A 21,711-nucleotide genomic window follows, 5' to 3' on the forward strand; every position below is an offset into this window, starting at 1 on the left:
GATAGGCAGTTACGAAATTGGAACGCAGTTTCACCTACCGAGTGTCACTCACCAGCAGCACGAACACCTTAGCAGCGGGATATTTTCCATATATCCCAAATCCACGATCTCTCTCCCTCTGCTACAGCAATGACCATTTCCTCGTCGGAATTCCCAGAAAGGATATGATATCTCAAGATATCAAGATCAAATACCTCCCTAGCCTAACGAAGGTCACATACTGTGAAGTGTATGTGACAGCGCCCTAACAAAGACAGCCAATTCCATTTTCTCAAACCCAGAATAGAACACAGAAAGCAAACACACACATGCTATATAAGGACCCAGGAGAGACCTCCTGTCACCGCGCCACGGGGGTGCTGGGATCCGTTCCCTGCCCCCGTGGTGCAGTTGGAAGCTCGTTGGGGGACTCGTCCCCTTGCGCCCTTCCGACGCAAGGACCGGGGTTCGACCCCAAGACTTGCCACGGAGTAAAACCCCTTTGGGGGTTTTCGTAGCCAGGCACCCTACGGGCTGCCTGGTGAGCTTTTTGTGGCTTGTTTTCCCAAAACTTTTGGGGATTTATGAAGCAAAATAAGATAGAATGACAATCTTCTGAGCTGATTGTTTTGGATGAGTCGTGTGGTGTTTTTTCCCGTCTCCTATTTCTCAATTTCCCTTCAGCATACGGAGTAGTGACTTGAATACACTTTGATGCTACTATTTGCAGTGTCCCTCTGGTCTGGAGATGACACAAACCCTGCACAACTACTAAGACATAACAGACGTGGCCTCGTGTTATCATGAGTAAAGATCGCTGGTACCAACCACTAAAGATCTTTACGTCTGCCTGATGGAGGGTGGTCAGGAGGCCTTGCAATATTGTGAGTAAATATTCGCCATAAATGATGGCCCTTATACTACGAACTATGGAAATGGCAACACTGCATTCAATCCCTTGAAACTCTACCCAGAAACCTGAGCGCGTCTGCTTTTGATAGACGAGCAAGATATCTAGACGACCTAAGCATCCAGTCCGCCAAAGGAGCGCAGAAGGATCACTGTGATTCCAAAAGTCACCCCCAATGCGTCCCCTATCCCTACCGAAATTGAGCCCAATAACATCACCTCGCCTTTCTCTCATCAGCTTCGACGTTCCGAAAGGGAAACCCACTCGTCCTCTTGTCCGCGCCAGTCCTCTTGCTGATCCTGCCCTTGTCGCCCGCAAACATTAGACACCAAAGGCCAAATGCGGCCAGGACGCCGCTGCCCACGAACCCGAGGCCGTAGGCCGCGGAGCCGTCCGTCGCGCCCCACCGCGCCCAGCTGTGGAACGCGTTGGCGGCGTGGTACAGCGCCGTAAGGAGAACCGCGGCGTCGGCGTAGGGCGAGATGGAGTCTTCGGCAGAGGCTGCGGGCGCGAGGGGGAGGACGCCCGACAGGGCCAGGGAGAGGAGGCTCAGCGCCAGCTGGGCTAGGCCGAGGTGGCGGATGGTGTAGATCTCGACTGCTGTTTTTTGGAGGGTAGAGGGGAAATAGAGTGTGGATTTGTGGTTAGCTGCATACTGAATTTATTTTCCATGGGATCAAGATACTATGGCAGCTGAAGCTGAGTTTGCCCTCTCGGTGCATTTTTGCAAAGAGCAGCGCCGGGGCGGGAGGAGAGGGGAGCTCTTACAGCTGGCTGGTTGGTAGCCCTCGACCAGCATGGAATTGATGAAGCCCGGAGTGAGGAGCATGGGGACAGCCTGCGCACCCAGCCAGGCACAGGTTGCAAGACTGTACGCTGATATTGCCTATTGATTTCAGGACGTCAGATATTGAATATCAAGGTCACTGCAATACAGGGTCCAAGGTCATGATCCACCCAACGGAGTCCAGCACATACTTCCATCTCTGCTGAGATTAACTGACTGTGTCTATTATAGTTGTAGGCACACTGTAATCAATAGACCTTTAGTGGGTATGTTGTATGAATTCACATAGGGCAAGTCCGACATTGAATGAAGTCTGGCTTGTCTGGTTATTGTTGTTAACGATCGCACGTTGTGTACGTCATTGGCTCAGGTAATTGAAGCACCGTTGTAGGGGTCCCCTGGCCCTACGGCCCGATAGCTGCAAGTGCGCTAATCCAGCACTTCTGATAGGCTCAAGGCCACGTCTTCAGTGCACCCCACTCTAGCTCATTTTGGGTGTCCCGCCACTGTGGATGGCCGATGTCGCATCAAAAAAGAACTGTCGCGACGAGGAGAAACGTTGTGCCACTCATGACAAAGAGAGCAGCATCCTTGCCCTCCTAAACCATTTTCTCGTCTCAAATTCACAACCATCCTCTTGCTTTGAGAAAGGTTGACAAGTTGTTCCCGGTCTCAGTCTGATATCAATGATATTTGAAGAATCTATGAATACCAAATCACTGGCCTGAATATTAACGCGATCTTGATACCATTTCGATACCCCCCCACACCCCACTTCGCCCTCTCCGACCACGAAAGGTGTCACTCTGCCGGATTTGCAACCACGGCCCTCGGCGCCGCAGCCCCCTCCTGATCTGCCGCCGCGATGAGCGCCATTCTGTCCGTTGACGACCTCAACGATTTCATCAGTCCCGGCGTCGCCTGCATCAAACCCATCGAGACTCTACCCGCTGCCGCCCCGACCGACCCCTCGCTCGAGCACGAAGTCATCCTCGACGGCCAACAGAATGGCTCCTCTTCGGCGGCCGCGGGACCAGCGCAAATATCTCTGACCGACTGTCTCGCCTGTTCCGGCTGCGTCACGTCCGCCGAGGCTGTGCTGGTCAGCCTACAGAGCCACTCGGAGCTGCTGAGTGTCCTGGACTCGGCGCCTGCGCTGCAGGTTGTTCGCGACGAATCCACCGGCCGGTTCTCCGTAGAAGGATTAGAAGACCCGGCGCGTCGGCTATTCATTGCGAGCGTTTCGCCACAGACAAGGGCAAGCCTTGCGGCCGCTATCGGCCCCGGGGTGACGGAGCGGCAGGCTGGGCGCATGCTCGACAGACTTCTGATGGGCCCAGAAGGTCTTTCGGCCGGTGGAAAGTGGGGGAACAAGTTCGCTTGGGTTGTTGACACAAATGCAGCGAGGGAAGCTTGCCTTGTTCTCGGTTCGGACGAGGTGCTGGACGCTGCTTCATCCACTGCACCCAAGAAACCAATACTGACATCCTCATGTCCCGGTTGGGTCTGCTATGCCGAAAAGACACACCCCTACGTGCTTCCGCATCTGTCGCGCGTCAAGTCTCCACAAGCCTTGGTGGGAACTTTACTAAAGACGACGCTGAGCCGCACTCTTGGGATCCCCGCTGATCGTATATGGCATCTCGCTCTCATGCCGTGCTTCGACAAGAAACTCGAAGCAAGTCGCGAGGAGCTTACGGACTCGGTCTGGGCGGGAGACGGCAATCCCGGTAGGGGCACACGTGATGTCGACTGCGTCATTACCAGCAAGGAGGTATTTATGCTCACCGAATCCCGTGGAATCGACTTTTTCAACCTTCCCATGTCACCTCCATTGAAGCAACAGCAGTTTCCTGACGATAAAATCCACCACTTCCTCTTCCCGCCCCGGCAAAGACACAGGCCTTCCCGTGCTGCCGGAACGTCGGGCGGGAATCTTCATTTCATTCTGCAAGATGTAATCGCGAGGAATTCTGGCTCTCGCCTCGAGACGACGCGAGGCAGGAACGTTGATGTTGTCGAATATACTGTGCATGCCGCCGGGTCGAATGAAATCATCTTCAAGGCCGCCAGGTATTACGGCTTCCGCAACATTCAGAACCTCGTGCGCAAACTCAAGCCTGCCAAGCCGTCACGCATGCCCGGCGGCAAGCCCTTCGGCAGCGCAAGACGAGTGCCGACGGGTAGGGCAGGCGCTGCTGCTGCTGTGACAGTAGAGAATACCTACGTCGAGGTGATGGCTTGCCCTGGTGGCTGTACCAACGGTGGTGGCCAGGTCAAGGCAGACGACCAGATCATTATCGATCGAAGGGGTTATGCCACCAAGCCTGGGCCGCAAGAGCAAAAGGAGCTGCTCAAGGATGTGGACGAGGCGTATTTCTCGGGCGAGAGCTCGGATTCTGAGCAAGAAGACTCTGCATACGGCGGCTTAGACGGGTACCACAACGGCGAACCCGTCCTCACTGATCTCGTCGATGGGATTAGTCCTTCATACATCCGGGATGTGCTGGCGCATTGGGCTACCCTATCAGGGATAAGTCAGGATGTCCTAGTGTACACCAGCTTCCGGGAGGTTATCAGTGACGTTGGCAAAGGCGGGAATGCCTTGACCGACAGTGAAAGAGTAGTGCAGCTTGCTGGGAAGATTGGCGGTGGCTGGTGATTTTGCGTTTGTAAAGACCGCTTTGCCTCTCCATCTCCACATGGCGCATAGCGATATAGCATAGCACATAGCCAATGCATACAATCTTGATGATTGATCACCCACTACGAGTGGAAAACCCAAAGCCACCTCTGCCTGTGCCGTCCGGCCCCTTGGGCGCCCTAACGGCTTGAATACGTGACCCCAAATCATCTTCACGTGGCGTGCCGGATCTGGGAGAAGCCGCTACATCGCTGCCGCCCCCACGTCTCGGCTTTGGGGACGAGTTAGGGTCGTATAGCTCCCTATTTGGTGGCGGTCTGCGGACTTGAGCATCGCTGTTAAGGCTGCTGTTGCTATTGTTGACCTGGCCCTGACCACTGAAGCTGTGATTATTGCTCATGCCGCCTCCACCGCGGCCACCGCCGTCACCCCTGCCTCGCCCATTGCCCCTGCTACCCCTCCGCCTGTGCCTCGCCGAGGTTACCCCTGCACCACCATCCGACAGCGGCGGGGTGACGGTCCCCGGCGTGGAGGCACCCGAGTTTGTCGCGCCCGTCAAGTTGGCGGCCGAGGGAGACGACGACGGCTCGCCAAATATCTTGGCCCGTGCCTCGTTGTACCTGCGCTGCTTCTCCTCGCGTTGCAGGCGCATTTGCTCCGGAGTCGGCTGCTGGGTTGCGGCGGCGGCCAGCCTTTCACTGTCGTCGACCGGTGTGTTGCCTGGTCTGCGGCTGAGGACCTTCATGGCGGGCTTGAAGACGACGGGTGTCACGTTGTTGGTTGCCGGGAGATACTGGTGCGTCTGGACATCCTCTGGGGCGTCGCTGGGTTTCACGAATAGACATCCAGTGTTAGCTGGGAGAGCCAGGGGCAAGAGGAGTAGGAAGGATGGAAGTAAAACAGAAGCAGCAGGAAGGGGGCGGCGATCACGTACGCTGACTGCCATAGCCGCCGATTGGACTCCTCGTGCCGGGCGAGTCGTTCTGCGGTGGTAAGAGGTACGCCTCCCTCGGGACTGCTGGCGGTGCTGCGTGGTATTTGTGTTGAAGGTGGTTTTGAGGCTGCGGCTTCGGGCTCCCAATCGTCGTCCCATGCGTCGGGGACTGCGTTGCGGGGCATCGTTTACTGATTTTTTTTATTATGATTTCTTGTTTGACGAGGAGCTGGAGTAAGATCTGGTTTTGCTAATTGGGACAAAGACTTTTTATAAGTTTGTTATTCTTGTATGAGTGGCTGGGTATGGTTCGATTGTTCCATGCAAAAGGTGTCGATGATGTGCCCAAGGCTGAAAGACCAGGAGGGTCGACATTTTGCGGGCGTAGGTTGTTAGGGAGCTTTGTGTGATGTGGGGGCGAGGGGTCCGCTCCTGCATGTACTCCGTACCAGGCCATTGAGTTCGGCAAGTCAGCCCGCCCAACTGTAGCAAGCTCGGTACCATTCGAGCAGGTGAGTGGACAAGAGCTTCGTTTCACTACCACCCGGTGCGTCTTAATCAAATTCAATTACCAGCTGCCAACTTGAAGCTATTGCTAACAAATTCGTCTATATTTTGCCCACAAATATCTGCAGCTGATTGCAACTTAAAAGCTTCCTAGGTAGATTTCAAAGCTCGTAAGTGGAGTGGGCTTGTTTCTCTCAGGTACACACCATGACATTGCGTGAAACGCCAGACCGATTCCGAATCAGCTGACCTCCCTCCAGCAAAACCACCGGTGCATACCTTACTTATCAACGAAAACGAGCACAAAATCTCCCCAAGGCCGCCATGAACATCAACGACCTGAACAACAGTGGGTCCTCGTCCGCGGACCAGACCGCGTCCATGTCCGCAGCCGCCGCGTATGCAGCCGCCCAGGGCGACGCCGCCGCAGCGAAGCAGATTGCGTCGGGTCAGTGGAGCACCAAACGGATGCAGGAGGAGTTCGACCATGCCAAGGCCGGGCTCGTCCACAAAGACTTCAAGCCCAGTAAGTTTCTAGAGTCAAGAAGAGAGGGAGTGTGTGGTCATAATGAGAGAGTACCGATGCTGATTCCTGAGCCTGGCAGCCGACTATCCCGATCCGCTGCGGCCACGCCACAGCTTCAAGAATCCGTACGCAGGCAAATATCCACAGGATACCGAGAAACAGTTGAAGGAATTTCTGAACAGGGTCGATGCATAAGCGGTAAACTTTGGTGGACCAAAATATGAAAGGGTTCCTCACGTTCAGGAATGTTGGCTGGTGGAAGCCCGGGTTATGGTTGAGTGCCCGCTGTAGGGCTGGGCATAGCAGACGGGCTCGAGAGTCCGACGACGACATGATAATATTGGCGTTATGGAGTTTCAAGGGACTGTTGTGGTGTTCTATAGCATGATTGCATATACACCACATTTGTTGATTGCGTCTTGTTGTTTATTCACCTCGGAGTTGCGCTGTTTACTTGAGCTTCAAGAGCCTCACCAAGATTTCTCTCCCTTCACTATCACTTAATACCTAGAGAGCACACAGCTAATACCATTGAGCTTGCGAGACTCTGCTCACTTTCCATCAGGCCGTTCCATCTACTCTTGATAGCCCAAGACTGTAACCCAATCTCGATATCTGACCCTTCGTTGACTCCCATAGACAGTGTATTTGACTTTCAGTCCCAATCCTATAAGAATTCAATACGTCGTCAATGATATCTTACCGTTTTCTGAAACCGATGCCATAACAGTGCACCCTCATCAAGTTTCCCAACGGTCCCTATATTGGTCATCGGCATTGACCTACACCCATACACAAAAGTGCAGCGGGGGTTCCTCTGGCATTTTTAATGAATTTCTGCTAATTATTCATTCAGGAGACTTAGCAAATACTTTTTGTTTATCTCAAAATTGCATGGTTGTTGAGATATAATTGGAAATATTCAGGGTGGCCATGGTAAAAACCTGCATTTCTCCTAGTTGATTCCTCCGTACACCGACATCAACTAATTTCATTCAGTCACTACCACTACACTACCTGTTTGATTCAATCCTCGCTGTTTCTTTTGCTAAATATAGATACAGTCGTTTAGCTAGAGCCTTTGTGCTTCTTTAAAGTTCTGTAGTTATTGAGATTAACTCGGAAAACGTAAAGCTGACCACATGAAAGCCCGACACCGCTCAATGGTGGACTTCTAAAATATTGCGTTGAATAAGGCTCGTAATGCACTAATATTAACCTTCAATTTTGCCTGTGATACGTTGAGGCCTGCTAACCATGTATGGTCTTTTTAACCAGGGGATGCCACGATTCGTCTCAAGAGGAGAGATGCAGAGTATCAGGCCAGGAGATATTGGACAAGCAACATTTGGGTTGATCTAGACCTTATTCCTGTTGAGTCTTTATGGTCTAGAACGGAAATCAACCAACTCAGATCCGCGAGGGCGGAAATGATAGAGGAAATTGTCCCGGTGGTCACACTGTCGTACACAGGGTGGTTGCGGACGTGACGGTAAAGTCTTGTAGGTCAAAAGAGCTCACAGGGGTCCACGAAGGACAAGTGCCGAATTTTGAAAAGGGTTGACAAACAATGCTGTTCTCTCCAACCAGCAGTGATCTTGTCTCATCTGTTGGCTTGCAGTCGCCTCTTTCATCAGGAGGTTTAAACAGGGTCGAGGTGGAGTATATTATGAGATCCCAAGAACGGGATCGCCATCTTTGTATGATCGCCATGTAAATTCCAAATATTGGATATGCAGACACAGTAGCCTGAGACACTGGCTCCATATGTTATGAATGTAAACAAAAGTACATAGGATTATGTTAACGCATATGAGCTATCATCATTAGTGCGGTTCGCCACAGCGTCGAAGGTTTTTGGCCCGCCATTTTCGGAAGAATAGTAAAGCCTGTGAGGGCCGTGCAAATCCGCGGACCTGTAGAGTGTAGAGTCCGAAGATGTCGCTAAACAAATCTCCAATACGATTTCACTATGTTACTTGCTGGCTTTTACCGCGGCATTGGTACCTGTCCCATGTGCTTGTAAGAGGCGGCGTATATGGAAGGAGGGGCGTGTGCGCAACACGGGTGTACAGCTAATAAGTATTTCTCTTTATCATCTTCACACGTAGTACAAAGTACCCTACAGATTATTCACAATACGACGTAGAACTCAGCCACTTTGCTTCTGCAAATATAGTGAGCTGACCTCACCTTGGAAGTAGCATCGAAGTGAGGAGTAATATCACGATTCGGAAATATCCTTTACGCATACTGAAGGCAGAAGTGGGGGAAAAAAGTATACAATAAAAGTATATGAGCCGGTTTCAATTCGGTTGCCGGCAAGGTCGGACGTGTGCACGGGGCGAAAGTTCGATGATGGTTTCTCCACGTGCTTTGCAGAGATTCAGAGTCAATGATGGCGAACTTCCCTAGAAGCCATAGGACACCACCTCTAGGCTTAAAGGATGACAGGGATGGGAATAGATGACGGTAAGACTTGCTTTTGAGATGTTCGGTTGGGCAGTGTTCGGCGCGCCCGTAGGGACGCACAGCAAGCCAGCCCTAGCTGTAGATGTGACGCCTTGCCTCGGCAGGGAGTAGCTCCAAAAAAAGGTATCCGGACATGGGATTTGAGGTTCGCTCTGTTCTTTTACACAATGGAAATAGACTGAATACGGGGAGAAAGGACCGGTTGACATCGATCCTATGATGCAGTATCTGGGGAACTAAAATAAATGACGAGACATTTGCTTATTGTTGGGAATAGGTCTGAAGTGCTCATATGCGGGGAAGATGTGTGATTAATCAGATAAAATGCTACCGGAGGTATTTCTTTTTCACGTCCTATTATTTTTGGGCTTGGCCCGTTCCGTAGTAGAAGTAGGTATGTAGGTCTGGACTTTTGCGTCCAAGAAACTGGGATTGCTTTGAAACCAAAGGCTGAACGCTCCATCTGGTTGACCAACAAGAAACGAAAGGCCGAATTGTGGAAGCCCGGGTATATTTGTTATCGAATTTAAAAACAGAAACATACTGAGCGGCAATGTCAATTCTGGACCAGTACCTGAACAAATGACTGCATTTCTCGAGAGTAACTAGGTGAATAAGACCTGCAATAAGCTAGCGGCGGCGGCTGTTGCGAGTGTGGGAAGAGTTGTACTGAAGAGAGAGATGTAATCGCTGTACTCCTCCAGTCAAATTGGAGCTGGGTTCGGTGAATGAAGGAAATAACGATTTGACCGTACCCCGGCCAATGACAGATCTCAGCACTAAGCCTATTCAGGTATATTGCAAAATACACCGGACTTGTACCCCTTAGCCGCAGAGAAAACTAAGAGGAATACCTAGCTCCCTCGGAGCTCTGGTTTTTTATTTGTTTTTCCCGCGTCTACCTATATTTATTTATTGAATCGTGTACTACGTACCTACTTACCTAAGTACCTAGCTAACTACTTTACTTTGCCTACCTACCAGTATTTACCTCAATCCTATCTCCCCCGCCCTTCCTTCCATAGCTGGACTAGCTGATGTGACTAGGCTCAACTAAACCACCTCGGTAGGTACCTACCTCAGGTACTGTGCCTCCCTGGACTGTCCAACCCCACTATTTCAAATTCAAGTATTCCCTCGCCGATTCGACAGATGCTTCACAAATCAAGAATCTATCACCCGTGAATGCCCGCAGTACCATCTATAACCCTTACGACCACCTGGTCAATCGCCTTAATATTTTATTGCCTACATCCACTGTCAAGTTCCGCGCCCGCACTTTCACGCCAATCCGACATAAAACTATCAGCACACGAAACACGAGCCAACGCGCAATAAGCTGGCGTGTCTACTAGGCTTTTGGCTCGTTTGGACTCTACGGCCAAATCAACTTTTTCTCCCTGTCTCACTTGGATAGGGACCCGGCTTGTCTCAAGAGTTGATCGTGCACCAGCAGCAAAGAAGTGCAACCACGGCGCCGAGAAAACATGTCGAGCATCGTCAGTGGACAGCATTCTGGGTTTGGTACTGGTTCAGGTGCGGGAAACGGCAATTTCGATCTTCTACGAAGGGCAACCCACGCCGTCATGAGGTGAGTCTGACTTTTTTTTTTTTTTTTTTTTTTTTGCTCATCTACCTTGGTTAGTTGTCTGTATTTTTTTTTTTCGCCAGATGCTCCTTCAATGGAAGAAGAAGAAGAAGAAGAAGAAGAAGATAAAAGTCTCGTGTAAACCTTCATCACCCCGCTCGCGTACTTCCCCGTCTACCTATTTTCACAATACCTAGTTGGTACTCAAGTTCTATCTGCGTTGGCTTTCCCAACGAAGCATCCGTCGCAAGTGCTTTGCTCAACCAAACAAAAGCCTACCATTGTAGGTAACAAGCCTCCTCTCATGGAGAGAAACACATGCCATCATCTCCTGGGCGCCCTCGGCCCAATGATGGCTTCTGTTGAGCTTCCAGAACTTGGCCTGTTTGACTCCAACACCCCAATTGCTCCAAACTCTCTGTCTAGCTGCTACAACCCCACCATGCTGCACACCAAATCTCCAAACGCCAAGCCAGCTCAGGGCACATCACAAAAAGGAACAAAAGTTCGGACAATGGAAGCCGGTTGATGCTGCCGGTTACAGTGCACTGGTCAAGAATTCTCGGGATCTTCGCTCCGGTTTATAGCCACCAAATGCAGCTGTTTTGCGTTGCCAGTCGCGTTGGGTCAGTGACCAACTACGCACACTAGCTCTGCATTGGCTCTCTTGTGCCTCTCTTAACAGCCTCCTACCCAATACATCACATACATCCAAAGGGACTTACCAAACCAAGATGTAAAAAAGAGAATACAACCCACCCAATACATTATACGTCCAACTGAGCCGCCGACTTTTTCCAGCCTCGCACCAGTGGTGATGGGGATTTGGAGGGCAAAATAATCTCGAAACAGTCTCGCTCCATCTTTGGCATCAACGTCATCATAGCCCCAGAATTAATGTCCACTGATACCCCTCCGCCATGGTGTGCCCCGGTCGAGTCAGCTTAGCGCACCCGAAGTTGGGTAGGCCCGTTTAGCTGTGTATTAGCCTGGTTGGCACTGATGGAGCTCTCTTCCCCGTCAATGAATTTATTAGGCGATTAGCTGCTGCAGCCTGCCGATACTTAGAAAAGTGAAGATGAGCGCAACACCATATTCGGATTTTTTTTTTGTCTTCTTTTTCTTTTCAAGCCGTTACCGTCCGTCTTTGGTTGGGCGGTGCATCCTTGCATCAGGTAGTTTGCCTATTTGTCTGCTGCTCCCATTTCAAAAGCTCCTGGAACTCAGGCCCGAACGAGTTGTTGGGTCCGTTAAATGATTTGCTTGGCTTAAATGTACTCGTTACTTAGTACTTTGCACACAGTCGTTGATTTCCCACATGCCATCAACGAACGAGCTGGCTTCCTTGCACCCCCCCTCCTCTCACAGCACCCAAGAAAGAAAGAAAAACACAACCAAACTACTGTATCATGAATCCGAACAAAGACACAAGAAGCCCAAAGCCAAGCACCACCCCTTGGCCCCCCGCCACAATCGAAGTCGAGAAGCATACGTGCGGCAACGGACGGAGTGGCCGGCAGTGACGGCTTATCATTTTTGATTTGTCTACGCTTGCAGGCTCCCAATGTCTGACTCGCCTAAGTGAGCAAAGCTTGGACTTGCAGGTCGGTCACGTAAACTTAGGTTGAGTCGATCAAGAATTGACTGGTCTGGGTTTCGTGTACTGTACGGACGGGGCCAGGGGGGGAAAAGCAGTCAGCCATTGCTGGCAGTGGAGTACGGTATCTGAACTGTACCCGTTACTTGAACTTGGCCCTTTTTACCCAAGCTAAAGTATTATGGGTCGCCTCTGCGATGGCCCCATCCAGCCATCCCATAGGTACTCAGGAGCGCCCCTACCCCTCCCGCACTTGTGCAATTATTCCCTCGCCTTTGGTTCTTAAGGCCAAGCAGAACAGCCAGCCAGGAGGTAAAGCAGCCGCCGGAACGCTTGTCCTATCCATCCATCCATCCATCCATCCGTCCCCCACTTTGCAAACCCTCGCATTCGAGCACCACAAGCACATGGCAAGCATCAAGGTTGTATGCAACGCTCGGAGCAGCTTTGCAATTGCGAGAGAGGCATAAAAAAAATTTCACACTTTTACGCTGTGTTGACGATTTCCTCCCCACGCTCCTGCTCGTTCGCAGCCGTCAAATGCAGCAGCACGCAATTTTACACACTAAGCCCATTATTGTCAGCAGTCAAAACTCTGCTATCCACCTGTATTGCATTGAGCCTACCTGCCTACCTCACCTAACCTAATCACTTGTCTGGGCTCAAACATCTTGACTTTGCCTCTATCTGCCTATCTACCTTACGCTAGCTACCTACCTTACCTTACTGGCCTGCATTGTTTGTTTGTTTGTTTGCTTGCTTGCTTGCCTGCCTGCCTGCCTGCCTGTCTTACGGTATTTCTCCGTCTGCCCGCCATTTACCTGTTCTGCCGCTTTCAAACATCAAATCTTCAATTTGACTCCCGTTTTTTGTTCGCTGCCTCCTATTGGCGCGCCCCTTGTCGGGAGAAGTTACTTTGGTGGCAACCCCTCCCGTCGCCCCAAGTTCCAGAAGCAAAGCCACAGTTCAGCTCCCCAACTCTCACGCCGGGCTGTGTTGCGTTGTACTGTGGTGCTGCTTCTACAGTAACACAACTCGTCAACCCACCCTTGTAGCCAGCCCACATGTGGCGGCCATCATCATAACCCAGACCATTTCAAATCCAATTCACTTTTATTGTCATCGTCACTTCATCACGCAGGCTATTCTCTGGGTGGCGCTTCGGCGAGCTTTTTTTCTGTTTTGATTATTATTTTTTATTTTTTTTATTTTTTTATCTTTTTTTTTTTTGTCCACTCTGTATCCTCTCGCTCAGTCTTTCTTCTCTGCATCAGCTGCTTGTCAAATCGATTTTCACCTAGGTCGTCAAAATGACAACATCGGTGGGCAATATTAACGGCCAACATAGGACTGCTGCCGGATCCGAGGACGATGGAGTGGATCATATTGGCATCGATACCCCACGTTCGGGCATCGCTACACCGCAACCTGATCTCCAGGATAAGCGGCTTCCGAGTATCATGAGCTCTTTTGGACAGGTTCGTTATTTTTTCAACCTTTTTTCGTTTAGCACATCCTCTACGACTGGACTAGCTACGAATGCGTCCTCGAATACCACCGTTTCTGGCGACGAGAGGCCGCACCGTTCTGCTTCTGCTTCCCCTTCTTCCCAATATCCCGACAGCCCAAAAACATTGCCTTCAGAAGTGGCCGAGCTCTCAGAAGACAAGGTTCCCCCCATGTCGTTGGAGAAGGCTTCTGCTATGTCCGTGAAGCAGCTTCACTCACCATGCGACGGGCTCTCCCCTTACCCCACCCCTCCTACATCACAACGCGGGTCTCTGCAGTGTGGCGTTTTGGGCGACACCAGTGGTGACGGAGGCATCTGTGGGCATACTTCGGTTGCTGCACCTTCGCACAACCGCAACCAGAGTAGCTCCGATGCCGTCCAACGGCAGACTGCCGGCCCATCCAAAACCCTAGCATCTGTTGTCACACAGCCGTGTAGCGTGCTTGCCAGTTATTTTTCTTATAAACATCAACAAAGTTCTGCTTTTGTTTCGTCACCTCCAAGCCGGGAGGAGGGGAATGTTACGTCTTTGTGCAAAAAGCCAGCGAGCACTGCGCATCCCACGAAGCTAACGAGTGAGGGTAAAAAGAGCGGCCACTCTACGCCAACTCGATCTTTATCCACGGCGCACGCATCGCGAAGTGGTAGTCATGAAGATAAGGCCAACGGCACAAGCACCGGCACGAGCACGCCTTCGCTTCGGTCTGGGGAGCAGGTGGCAGCGCCCAAGGGCAAGCTCACGGTCAAAATCACTGAGGGCAGGGGGGTCAGAAAGTGCCGGGACCCCTACGTTGTGGCAGTTTGCCAACGAAGCGAGCTGATATCAGGCGGCCCGAGGACGTTCGAGGATGAAGATGAACTATCAGTGTCGACCCCGCTCGGCGGCGTTCCCATCTCACGTTCAGGTAGCGATATGGGTAGAACCCCCATGGCTATCCCCATGAGGAGCCGACAGAGCAGCAACACTAGTGTCACCGAGTACAATACCTTTAGGAACCGGACGAGGCGTACCTTTACGAGGCCAAAGTGGGATGCGGAGGCTGTTTTGTAAGCGGCTACTGGGAACCTTTAATGAGAGCAATGCATACTGACTGCTCACAGCGACGTCAACGACAAGGACATGCGTGTGGAAATCACCATTTGGGAGCATGGCGCGAATGGAGAGGAATTCTTGGGCTCCGTCGAGCTCGAGGCAAGCAAGGAAGCTCCACTGAGGGGCTGGTTTCCACTGGTTGGACATGCTGACACCGTGGCCGAGAACGCACCTACTGGGGAGATATATGTCGAGGCGCTGTACGAGGCGACAGGCCGCAAGCACTACGGCCCTGACGACTTCGAAATCCTCAAACTTATCGGCAAAGGAACGTTTGGCCAGGTCTACCAGGTCCGGAAAAGAGACACGAAGCGCATCTACGCCATGAAGGTTCTCTCAAAGAAGGTTATCGTACAAAAGAAAGAAGTGGCACACACTGTTGGGGAGAGAAATATTTTGGTTCGGACAGCAACGTCAAATTCGCCCTTTATCGTCAGTCTTAAGTTTTCATTCCAGACACCCTCAGACCTCTACCTTGTTACAGACTACATGTCTGGCGGTGAGCTCTTCTGGCATTTGCAAAAGGAGGGCCGCTTCGAGGAGAAGAGGGCCAAGTTCTACATTGCCGAGCTCATTCTCGCCATACAACATTTGCACAACAACGACATCGTATATCGGGATCTCAAGCCCGAAAACATCCTCCTCGACGCAACGGGCCACATTGCGCTGTGCGATTTCGGCTTATCAAAGGCAGATCTGGCGCAGAATGACACTACCAATACCTTCTGCGGCACAACCGAGTACCTTGCCCCTGAAGTGTTACTGGACGAGGCGGGCTACACGAAGATGGTAGACTTTTGGTCGCTGGGCGTTCTAGTCTTCGAGATGTGCTGCGGGTGGAGTCCGTTCTATGCCGAGGACACACAACAAATGTACAAGAACATTGCCTTCGGTAAGGTACGGTTCCCCAAAGACACCTTGTCTGTCGAGGGCCGAAACTTTGTCAAGGGTCTACTCAACCGAAACCCAAAGCACCGACTGGGGGCCACCAACGACGCCGAGGAGCTGAAGCAACACCCTTTCTTCCGGGATGTCGATTGGAACGCCCTGCAAAAGAGACAGATCACGCCACCATTCAAGCCCAAATTGAAGTCGGAGACAGACGTTTCCTACTTCGACCCTGAATTTACCAACGCGCTGGACACGAACGGTTCTCTCAACGAGCGCGCTGCGCAGTTGGCCAAGGGAGTAGGATACGGGAACTCGACACCCCTTTCACCATCTGTGCAAGCGAACTTCCAAGGCTTTACCTTCACGGGGGAGAGCACTTTGGAGGAGAACATGAGGGACCGGTACGGCAATGATGACGAGGACATGGACGACTTTGACCGAGCCAAGGAAGACCACGATTGGGACGATCTAGACGACATGAACCCTCGCAACGGCAACCGGATGAGCGGCATTGTCCGGTCGACGGGAAACGACGAGCACATGTTCAGTAATTCGCAGTTTGACATGTAGCACACCAGCACATGGAATAGCAAGTTTTCCAGAGGGTGTATTGGGCTTATTGAGCGGAAATACACCCAACCCGCCGGTTTGAATGTCCTTTGTCTATTGATTTATTCTGGTCCGTTTCACGATTCAACTGAAGCATGAGACGCTATGTTTTGTTTCTTTGTTTATCACAATACCCCCCATCGATCCCCACTACATCCGCGTACTTTGCATTCGTCACTGCCCATAACCCATCCATCCGAGAAAAAAAGAACCAAAAACACGAAATGGAATATCATCTTGCATTGGCAGATACGGGCGGTGTTTGCATCATGAATCCCCCTTTTCCTTTTGTTTTTTTTTTTTTTTTTTTTTTTTTTTTTTTTTTTTTTTTTTTTTTCACAACATGACACGTAACACATCAATCTGGAACGGCGATAGGAAGGCGTTCTAAGGTGGTTTATTTCTCTCTGTACTTTGTGGGATCTTGGTGTGGTTCTGCTTAACCACGGCTGGCTTGATACTTGATTGGCTTTTTGATGTACTCAAAGGAAAACGAAAACAAAATGGCATACTTTGATCCTTTTAATATTGCTGCTTCTTGGCCTGTTTATCTTTTGTAGCTGATTCAACACGACAAAAACTGCATATCGTGTATAATCATTTTGCCACTCACCATAGAGAGAACCATGACTGATCACTTTCTATTGCGTTTCTTTTTTTCTCTTTTTTTTTCCTTCTTCTGTCGTTTCTTTCTCATCCCAGCCTGTCGCGTCTCGTCTTTTTATTTTTCTTTTCGTCCATCCTTCTTTCAGTTCTTGTGTTGGAAACGTTTTTGTGAGAACAAGGTTCAAATGGCATAGCCGAGCATCAGCGGAGAAGCATTAGATTATTTTTTTACGTAATTATTCATGTATATGTTATTTCAAGTTACGTTTTTGAATATGGAACATGCTCGTTACGGTCTTGTCGAACCGAGTTATACTTATACGCCCTGGCGGCCTTCCAGAGTAGGGCCCTGCTTGGCAATGTCAAGTAGCTCGCATACTTTGTACGCCTTGAGTGGTGACTCAATGGATTTGGCATGAATGCTGTCTCCTAGAAGCCGAATAACTACCAAGGTTGGAAGACCGTCTTAGTAGATAAATGGAGCCTCGAGGTCTGGGTGGTAGGTAGCGTGCAAGGAGAAGCCGTACGATATTGGAACCAAGATGAAAGAAGATAATCACGCCCATTGTGAGATTTTGTGACTGAGACCACGCAACGACCCTATTATACAGCTGTATCTCCCCCTACACCTTCTGACCCCCACGCTCTCTTGTTTTTTCCAGTGAACTGTTCCACCTGTGAGGTCAGAAAAGATTGACCGACCCAGAGGTGTGCGCGCGTAACAGGCGGGACATCGACAGCACCGACTCGCTGCAGCTGCGTGCTTTCCACACAGGTCGCCAGTTTGACAAGTCCTTCTTTCGATGTTGTGACAAAGGATGGACAGCCCTTGCGCCAGGGATTATAAGCAGAGGAGGATGGATGATTTGGGGAGCCGTTTCATCGACCATCCACAACTGCCCTCCTCCCAATTTCCACTGTATTCGTAACATTCAAAAAAAAATAAGAGGATAGTAAGGAAATTAGAGAGGGAGAAAAAGTAAACAAAAAAGAACCCAGGTTTGATCAAGCGTTTCCTTTTATTTTCTTTTCTCCTTCTCTAGTGCTTGGCAGGGGCGACGTCCTCCTCGTCCTCGACAAGCCAGTCCTCGACGGCAGCGGTCTGTCCCTCGGCGACGGCCTCGTTACCCTCGACCTCGACGGCCATGGACTCGTACTCCTTGAGGCTGGCGGCCAGGTCGGTCTCCTCTGGCGACTTGGGGGCCTGGGGTAGGTTGAAGGTGGCGACCTGGCCCTGGGAGTCCGACTCCTTGATGGGAGTGGGCTTGTATGCCTTGAGCTCCTTGAGGTAGAGCTCCTGGACAAAGTCGGCTGTAGGAATTAAATACTTGGTTAGCTTTCATGCTTAGCTTTGGGGTTTAAGTTGTATTCGTGTGGCGGTCGCGTTTGCTTGGTGTAAAGTATTCGGTTGTATCATGGGCGGGGATGCAGGAGAGCTTCGGTGTGCCAATCCTTAAGCGGGAGAGCATTTCTCAAGTCGGTCGCTATCGTTTGGTTTGGTGCATTTGCCGCCCAAGAAGCGTCGGCATTCTGCTCCCAAAAACCATCAAGAACATAAAGCCCCGCTCGCCAAGCTCCAGTTCAAATCCGCGTCGTGTTGAACCATTGCGGTGTTTGATGATAGCTGCCGTTTGAATGTGTTTGTGCTAGGGTCGGGTAGGGAGAACCAAATGGGCAATTGGACGTGTCGCTTGAATGACGTTATCAAGCTCTTTTCAGAACGTACCTCTCCGCGAAACAGTCGGGGTCATGAAAGTACGGGCAACGGTAGGCTTAGCGAGCCTTGAGACGGTCGAGATGGCCTTGCGGCTCTGTTTTTGTCGTAGGGAAGTACTGCAGTTAGTTTGGTTGTTCTTTGGTTGTGATCATGGACGCTACTCTTTTTTTTTCCTCCTCCGGTTTCTTCCATCTTCGCACGTGTGCCACGCTGTCGACATTTAAAAAAAAAAGACCGAAACGTACCGAAACCCTGGACAATGAGCTGAGCATCTTGACAATTGAATATGTGGGTTGATCTGGGTGTAATTTGTTTCAATTGACGGATGGTGTCGGGCGTGGAATTAGGCGGGATTATCGTCGACGGCTAGAGAAGGATTGCGGTTTCGATTGCTTGTCGTCGGCTGGCCGGCCATGGGGATGTGAGAGGTTTTTCCACCCGGCTTCGCGAGTTGCTGGGGGCTCCACTTCAATTGATCCGAGCTCCGTGCGCAGGGGAGCCTGCAATTGAGCCTGGTCTGACGCAGTGCAGGGATGGGAGCTAAGCTGAGCTCTGTTGCGGTGACGGTTGGTCCGCCAAAGTCACGTGAACCCGTGGAGGGACCCATTCTCCTTTTTTTTTTCCGCCTGCACTTGCATCATGGCCGCATCCATGATGAGTTGGCGCGCCGCGCTACGACGACTTGATTCGATCATCAGCTTGACTCGAGATCGGATCATTGCCGGCATCAACTGATTTCGTCTACTCCAGGCTAAATTGGCATCTAATGCAACGTCAATCGCCTTTTGCTTCTTTTCCATGTTTGCCTCCCGAGAACTCGGTGCAACACGGCATTTATAATAAAACATGCCGGGTATATGTCTGAGCACTTGCGCATGGTCAACTCGACCAATGCTGGACCTGGCCCAAATCCGCAGTGAAAGTTCAAATCGTACCTAAGTTAAAGAGAAATATAAAAAACTTTAAGGTCAAATAGTTTTTATCTATCACATGGTCATGCTTGCATAGAGACATTGGTCCTGCCCACCATGGTCTCGCCATGGGAAAGAATGTCATTCCCAAGGAGATGCCCAATATCAGGATTGAGAATACTTATATGGCCAGGTACTTATTTCCTGCAAAGTACTATATATACATCCCCTATTAAGCAGCACACCGATGAACTCAGTTTCCCCCTCCTAAGAGCACATTTTCGTCCCTCGCCCTTAATTTGGAGGTCTTTTGCTTATGGCTTTTGTCTGTATTCCCTGTTCTCGACCCTTGTGTTGACTTCTTCCGAGAGTCGTCAACAGCAGTACATTGATGACTTTGGTAATCACTCTTGAGATATGTATTATCTTTATTATTGAAATGTCAAAGTCATCTAGCCTTTGTGAAGAAAAAAAATTCCCCTAAACGCCTTGCTCGAATACATATGAAAAAAGAACAGTACCCTATTTTACAAGTCTCTTTTGTTTTCAACTTCAACGCTGCCCCAATCAAGATGGGGAAACTGCCCGGTCACTGGGTTTGATGCGGTCGAATCGATGCGGTTTTAAAGAGCCACAGAAAACAGTGTTCAACGACGGTTCGCTGCAGTCGTCTCTGCCCAACCCATATCTGTGTAACCCCAAGCTCTGGCAGGGGCAAGGGGACGTAGACGCATTCTGCCGGGAGGGGGTTCAGATGGACCCACGACTGCACGAAAGTTGACAGCTTGAAGGCTCTGGGAATTCTCGACACGGAGCGGCCCGCACGACGCCTAGTCTTGCATGGTTGTCTCCATCTCCTCTTCTGTTAGTCCCCCAACAGAATCAGCATCGTCAGCAGCAGCAGCATCATCAGTGTTGGTGGCGGCGGCAGCGGTGCCATTCAGAGCCACAGGCTTTGCTTGCACGTCGGCCACACCACTCAGTACGGCCTGTCGGCGCTCGTGCCAGTTGATCTCGTTTTGGATGACCTGGTGCAGAAGCACCTCCTTCTCGAGCCAAGCGTTCTTATACGCCGTCTCGGCGGCCTCAATCTCGCGCTGCAGTTCCTGCTGCTCCTCCTCGGTCCACTTAAGCGTACAGCGTAGGAGATTGTGAAGCTTAGGGAGTGGCATCGCGAGCTCCTTGGGGGAGAAGCCCTGCTCCGAAGTCAGTTCGGTGAACTGGAAGCTGTTTTCAGAGCCAGGAGATGCGCCATCGCGGTCGAGAACCGAGTCTCTAGCACCTGCCGCATGCGACCTTGGCGTCTTGATCACGATCGTAAGCGGCTTGCCGGACTTGGTAGATGTGCCAGCAGCTGTTTGAGCTTGCATTGCCTTTGGTATTGGGTCAGAGGGCCGCAAGGCCTCGGTTTCGTGGACGGTCCTCATGTGTTTCGCCAGGGCATCCGATCGGGTAAAAGAGCGGTCGCATTCTGGTAGACAACAGCCGAGGGAAGGTTAGGTGACGGAGTCTTCAAGAAAGTCTGAAGCTGGCGCATAAAACTTACCGGGTAGGTAGCAGTAGAAGGGCTTCTCTCTTGTATGGCTTCTCATATGGGCCTTCAATGCGTAACCGCTCGCATGCAATTGGCGGTTCCTGCCGCAACCCTTCCACTCGCAAATATAATTGTTCTTCTGCTTGCCCTCGATGTGATCGCTGTGGATGTGCTCTACCAGCCGATCCATGTTGCCAAGATCACCTGCATCACAGTCTCCCCAGGCGCAAACTGACACCTGTTCGTGGAGATCATCGTCGGTATCGCCGTGGCGTAGGTGGTGCGGGTGGTGTGGGTGATGTGCTGGAGAACTGGGTATGTCACCAGAGGTATCGGAAGACACGGGAGATAGCCCTTCCAGTGCTGGATCGTTGTGGTCTGGACCGGCGACAGCTGAGGAAGCGGTCGATACATCTAGCTGGAGTTTCTGTCGTTTCGCGGGCGGCATAGGGTCTGGAGTGTCGTTGCCATCCTCATTGAACGCGTCGGATTCATCCATGGATGAAAGTGGAGAATCGGGTGGTGATGTCGCTTTTGCCATTGTTGAGTTGTTGGTAATGTGATGTGGTGAAGGTTGAGGTGATGGATGATCAAAGTTTTAATGGGCAATTTTGAGAGTCGAATGCCTCGATTTTTTTTGATTTTTTTTGATTTTTTTAAATTTCTTTGAAGAGTGGTGGTATGGTGTTGGATTTTGTTGCTGCTTGTCGCCGGCTGTGATAAGTTTTAATGAGTTTATCAGATGCATTCAGCTCGCGTCTACTTGGGATGCGATCGCTCACTGTCGGTAGCTGACATAATCAGTCGGTGTAACTCTAAGGCGTGACTACAAGTCGGATGTTTTCCAGGTACATGCATTTTACGGCCACATAGCAAGGTCTATTCATGCGAATTGC

General features: G+C 50.9%; 7 protein-coding genes across 7 annotated transcripts; 3 read left to right on the top strand and 4 right to left on the bottom strand.

The window, feature by feature from the left end:
* Positions 1-846: 846 nt before the first annotated feature.
* On the bottom strand, positions 847-1,987 carry PgNI_04297 (uncharacterized protein). Its single transcript, XM_031124346.1, has 3 exons — positions 1,868-1,987; positions 1,658-1,775; positions 847-1,489 (listed from the first exon to the last, which is right to left on the bottom strand). Exons 1-3 carry the CDS (start codon positions 1,871-1,873, stop codon positions 1,104-1,106), a joined length of 510 nt encoding a protein of 169 aa, XP_030984121.1. The 5' UTR covers positions 1,874-1,987; the 3' UTR covers positions 847-1,103.
* Positions 1,988-2,371: 384 nt separating this feature from the next.
* PgNI_04298 (uncharacterized protein) lies at positions 2,372-5,583 on the bottom strand. Its single transcript, XM_031124347.1, has 2 exons — positions 5,255-5,583; positions 2,372-5,144 (listed from the first exon to the last, which is right to left on the bottom strand). The coding sequence occupies exons 1-2, from the start codon at positions 5,437-5,439 to the stop codon at positions 4,436-4,438; spliced, it is 894 nt and encodes a 297-aa protein (XP_030984114.1). The 5' UTR covers positions 5,440-5,583; the 3' UTR covers positions 2,372-4,435.
* PgNI_04299 (uncharacterized protein) lies at positions 2,542-4,338 on the top strand (the record flags this gene model as incomplete). Its single annotated transcript, XM_031124348.1, has 1 exon — positions 2,542-4,338. The coding sequence occupies one exon, from the start codon at positions 2,542-2,544 to the stop codon at positions 4,336-4,338; it is 1,797 nt and encodes a 598-aa protein (XP_030984115.1).
* Positions 5,584-5,739: 156 nt separating the features above from the next.
* PgNI_04300 (uncharacterized protein) lies at positions 5,740-6,848 on the top strand. Its single transcript, XM_031124349.1, has 4 exons — positions 5,740-5,801; positions 5,890-5,959; positions 6,022-6,287; positions 6,367-6,848. Exons 3-4 carry the CDS (start codon positions 6,086-6,088, stop codon positions 6,480-6,482), a joined length of 318 nt encoding a protein of 105 aa, XP_030984733.1. The 5' UTR covers positions 5,740-5,801; positions 5,890-5,959; positions 6,022-6,085; the 3' UTR covers positions 6,483-6,848.
* A 6,406-nt stretch (positions 6,849-13,254) lies between these two features.
* PgNI_04302 (uncharacterized protein) lies at positions 13,255-16,361 on the top strand (the record flags this gene model as incomplete). Its single annotated transcript, XM_031124350.1, has 2 exons — positions 13,255-14,501; positions 14,556-16,361. The coding sequence occupies 2 exons, from the start codon at positions 13,255-13,257 to the stop codon at positions 16,006-16,008; spliced, it is 2,700 nt and encodes an 899-aa protein (XP_030984734.1). The 3' UTR covers positions 16,009-16,361.
* A 625-nt stretch (positions 16,362-16,986) lies between these two features.
* On the bottom strand, positions 16,987-18,776 carry PgNI_04303 (uncharacterized protein). The gene is made up of 3 exons (XM_031124351.1): positions 18,616-18,776; positions 18,380-18,464; positions 16,987-17,964 (listed from the first exon to the last, which is right to left on the bottom strand). Exons 1-3 carry the CDS (start codon positions 18,640-18,642, stop codon positions 17,693-17,695), a joined length of 384 nt encoding a protein of 127 aa, XP_030984735.1. The 5' UTR covers positions 18,643-18,776; the 3' UTR covers positions 16,987-17,692.
* Positions 18,777-19,733: 957 nt separating this feature from the next.
* PgNI_04304 (uncharacterized protein) lies at positions 19,734-21,522 on the bottom strand. Its single transcript, XM_031124352.1, has 2 exons — positions 20,828-21,522; positions 19,734-20,752 (listed from the first exon to the last, which is right to left on the bottom strand). Exons 1-2 carry the CDS (start codon positions 21,354-21,356, stop codon positions 20,112-20,114), a joined length of 1,170 nt encoding a protein of 389 aa, XP_030984736.1. The 5' UTR covers positions 21,357-21,522; the 3' UTR covers positions 19,734-20,111.
* Between the last annotated feature and the right edge of the window lie 189 nt (positions 21,523-21,711).

Source organism: Pyricularia grisea (genome assembly GCF_004355905.1).
Source record: "Pyricularia grisea strain NI907 chromosome Unknown Pyricularia_grisea_NI907_Scaffold_2, whole genome shotgun sequence".
NCBI lineage: Eukaryota > Fungi > Ascomycota > Sordariomycetes > Magnaporthales > Pyriculariaceae > Pyricularia > Pyricularia grisea.

Excerpts from the sequence above, each read along its gene's own strand:
- PgNI_04297 (XM_031124346.1), bottom strand. Across the intron at positions 1,490-1,657 it reads GGGCTACCAACCAGCCAGCT|CAGTCGAGATCTACACCATC; the intron begins GTAAGAGCTCCC and ends TCCAAAAAACAG.
- PgNI_04298 (XM_031124347.1), bottom strand. The coding sequence starts at position 5,439 with ATGCCCCGCAACGCAGTCCCCGACGCATGGGACGACGATTGGGAGCCC. Across the intron at positions 5,145-5,254 it reads CGGCGGCTATGGCAGTCAGC|CGACGCCCCAGAGGATGTCC; the intron begins GTACGTGATCGC and ends CGTGAAACCCAG.
- PgNI_04300 (XM_031124349.1), top strand. The coding sequence starts at position 6,086 with ATGAACATCAACGACCTGAACAACAGTGGGTCCTCGTCCGCGGACCAG. Across the intron at positions 6,288-6,366 it reads CCACAAAGACTTCAAGCCCA|CCGACTATCCCGATCCGCTG; the intron begins GTAAGTTTCTAG and ends TGAGCCTGGCAG.
- PgNI_04303 (XM_031124351.1), bottom strand. The coding sequence starts at position 18,642 with ATGCTCAGCTCATTGTCCAGGGTTTCG. Across the intron at positions 18,465-18,615 it reads GCTCATTGTCCAGGGTTTCG|AGCCGCAAGGCCATCTCGAC; the intron begins GTACGTTTCGGT and ends CGACAAAAACAG. Across the intron at positions 17,965-18,379 it reads CCCGACTGTTTCGCGGAGAG|CCGACTTTGTCCAGGAGCTC; the intron begins GTACGTTCTGAA and ends TAATTCCTACAG.
- PgNI_04304 (XM_031124352.1), bottom strand. The coding sequence starts at position 21,356 with ATGGCAAAAGCGACATCACCACCCGATTCTCCACTTTCATCCATGGAT. Across the intron at positions 20,753-20,827 it reads CTTCTACTGCTACCTACCCG|AATGCGACCGCTCTTTTACC; the intron begins GTAAGTTTTATG and ends GTTGTCTACCAG.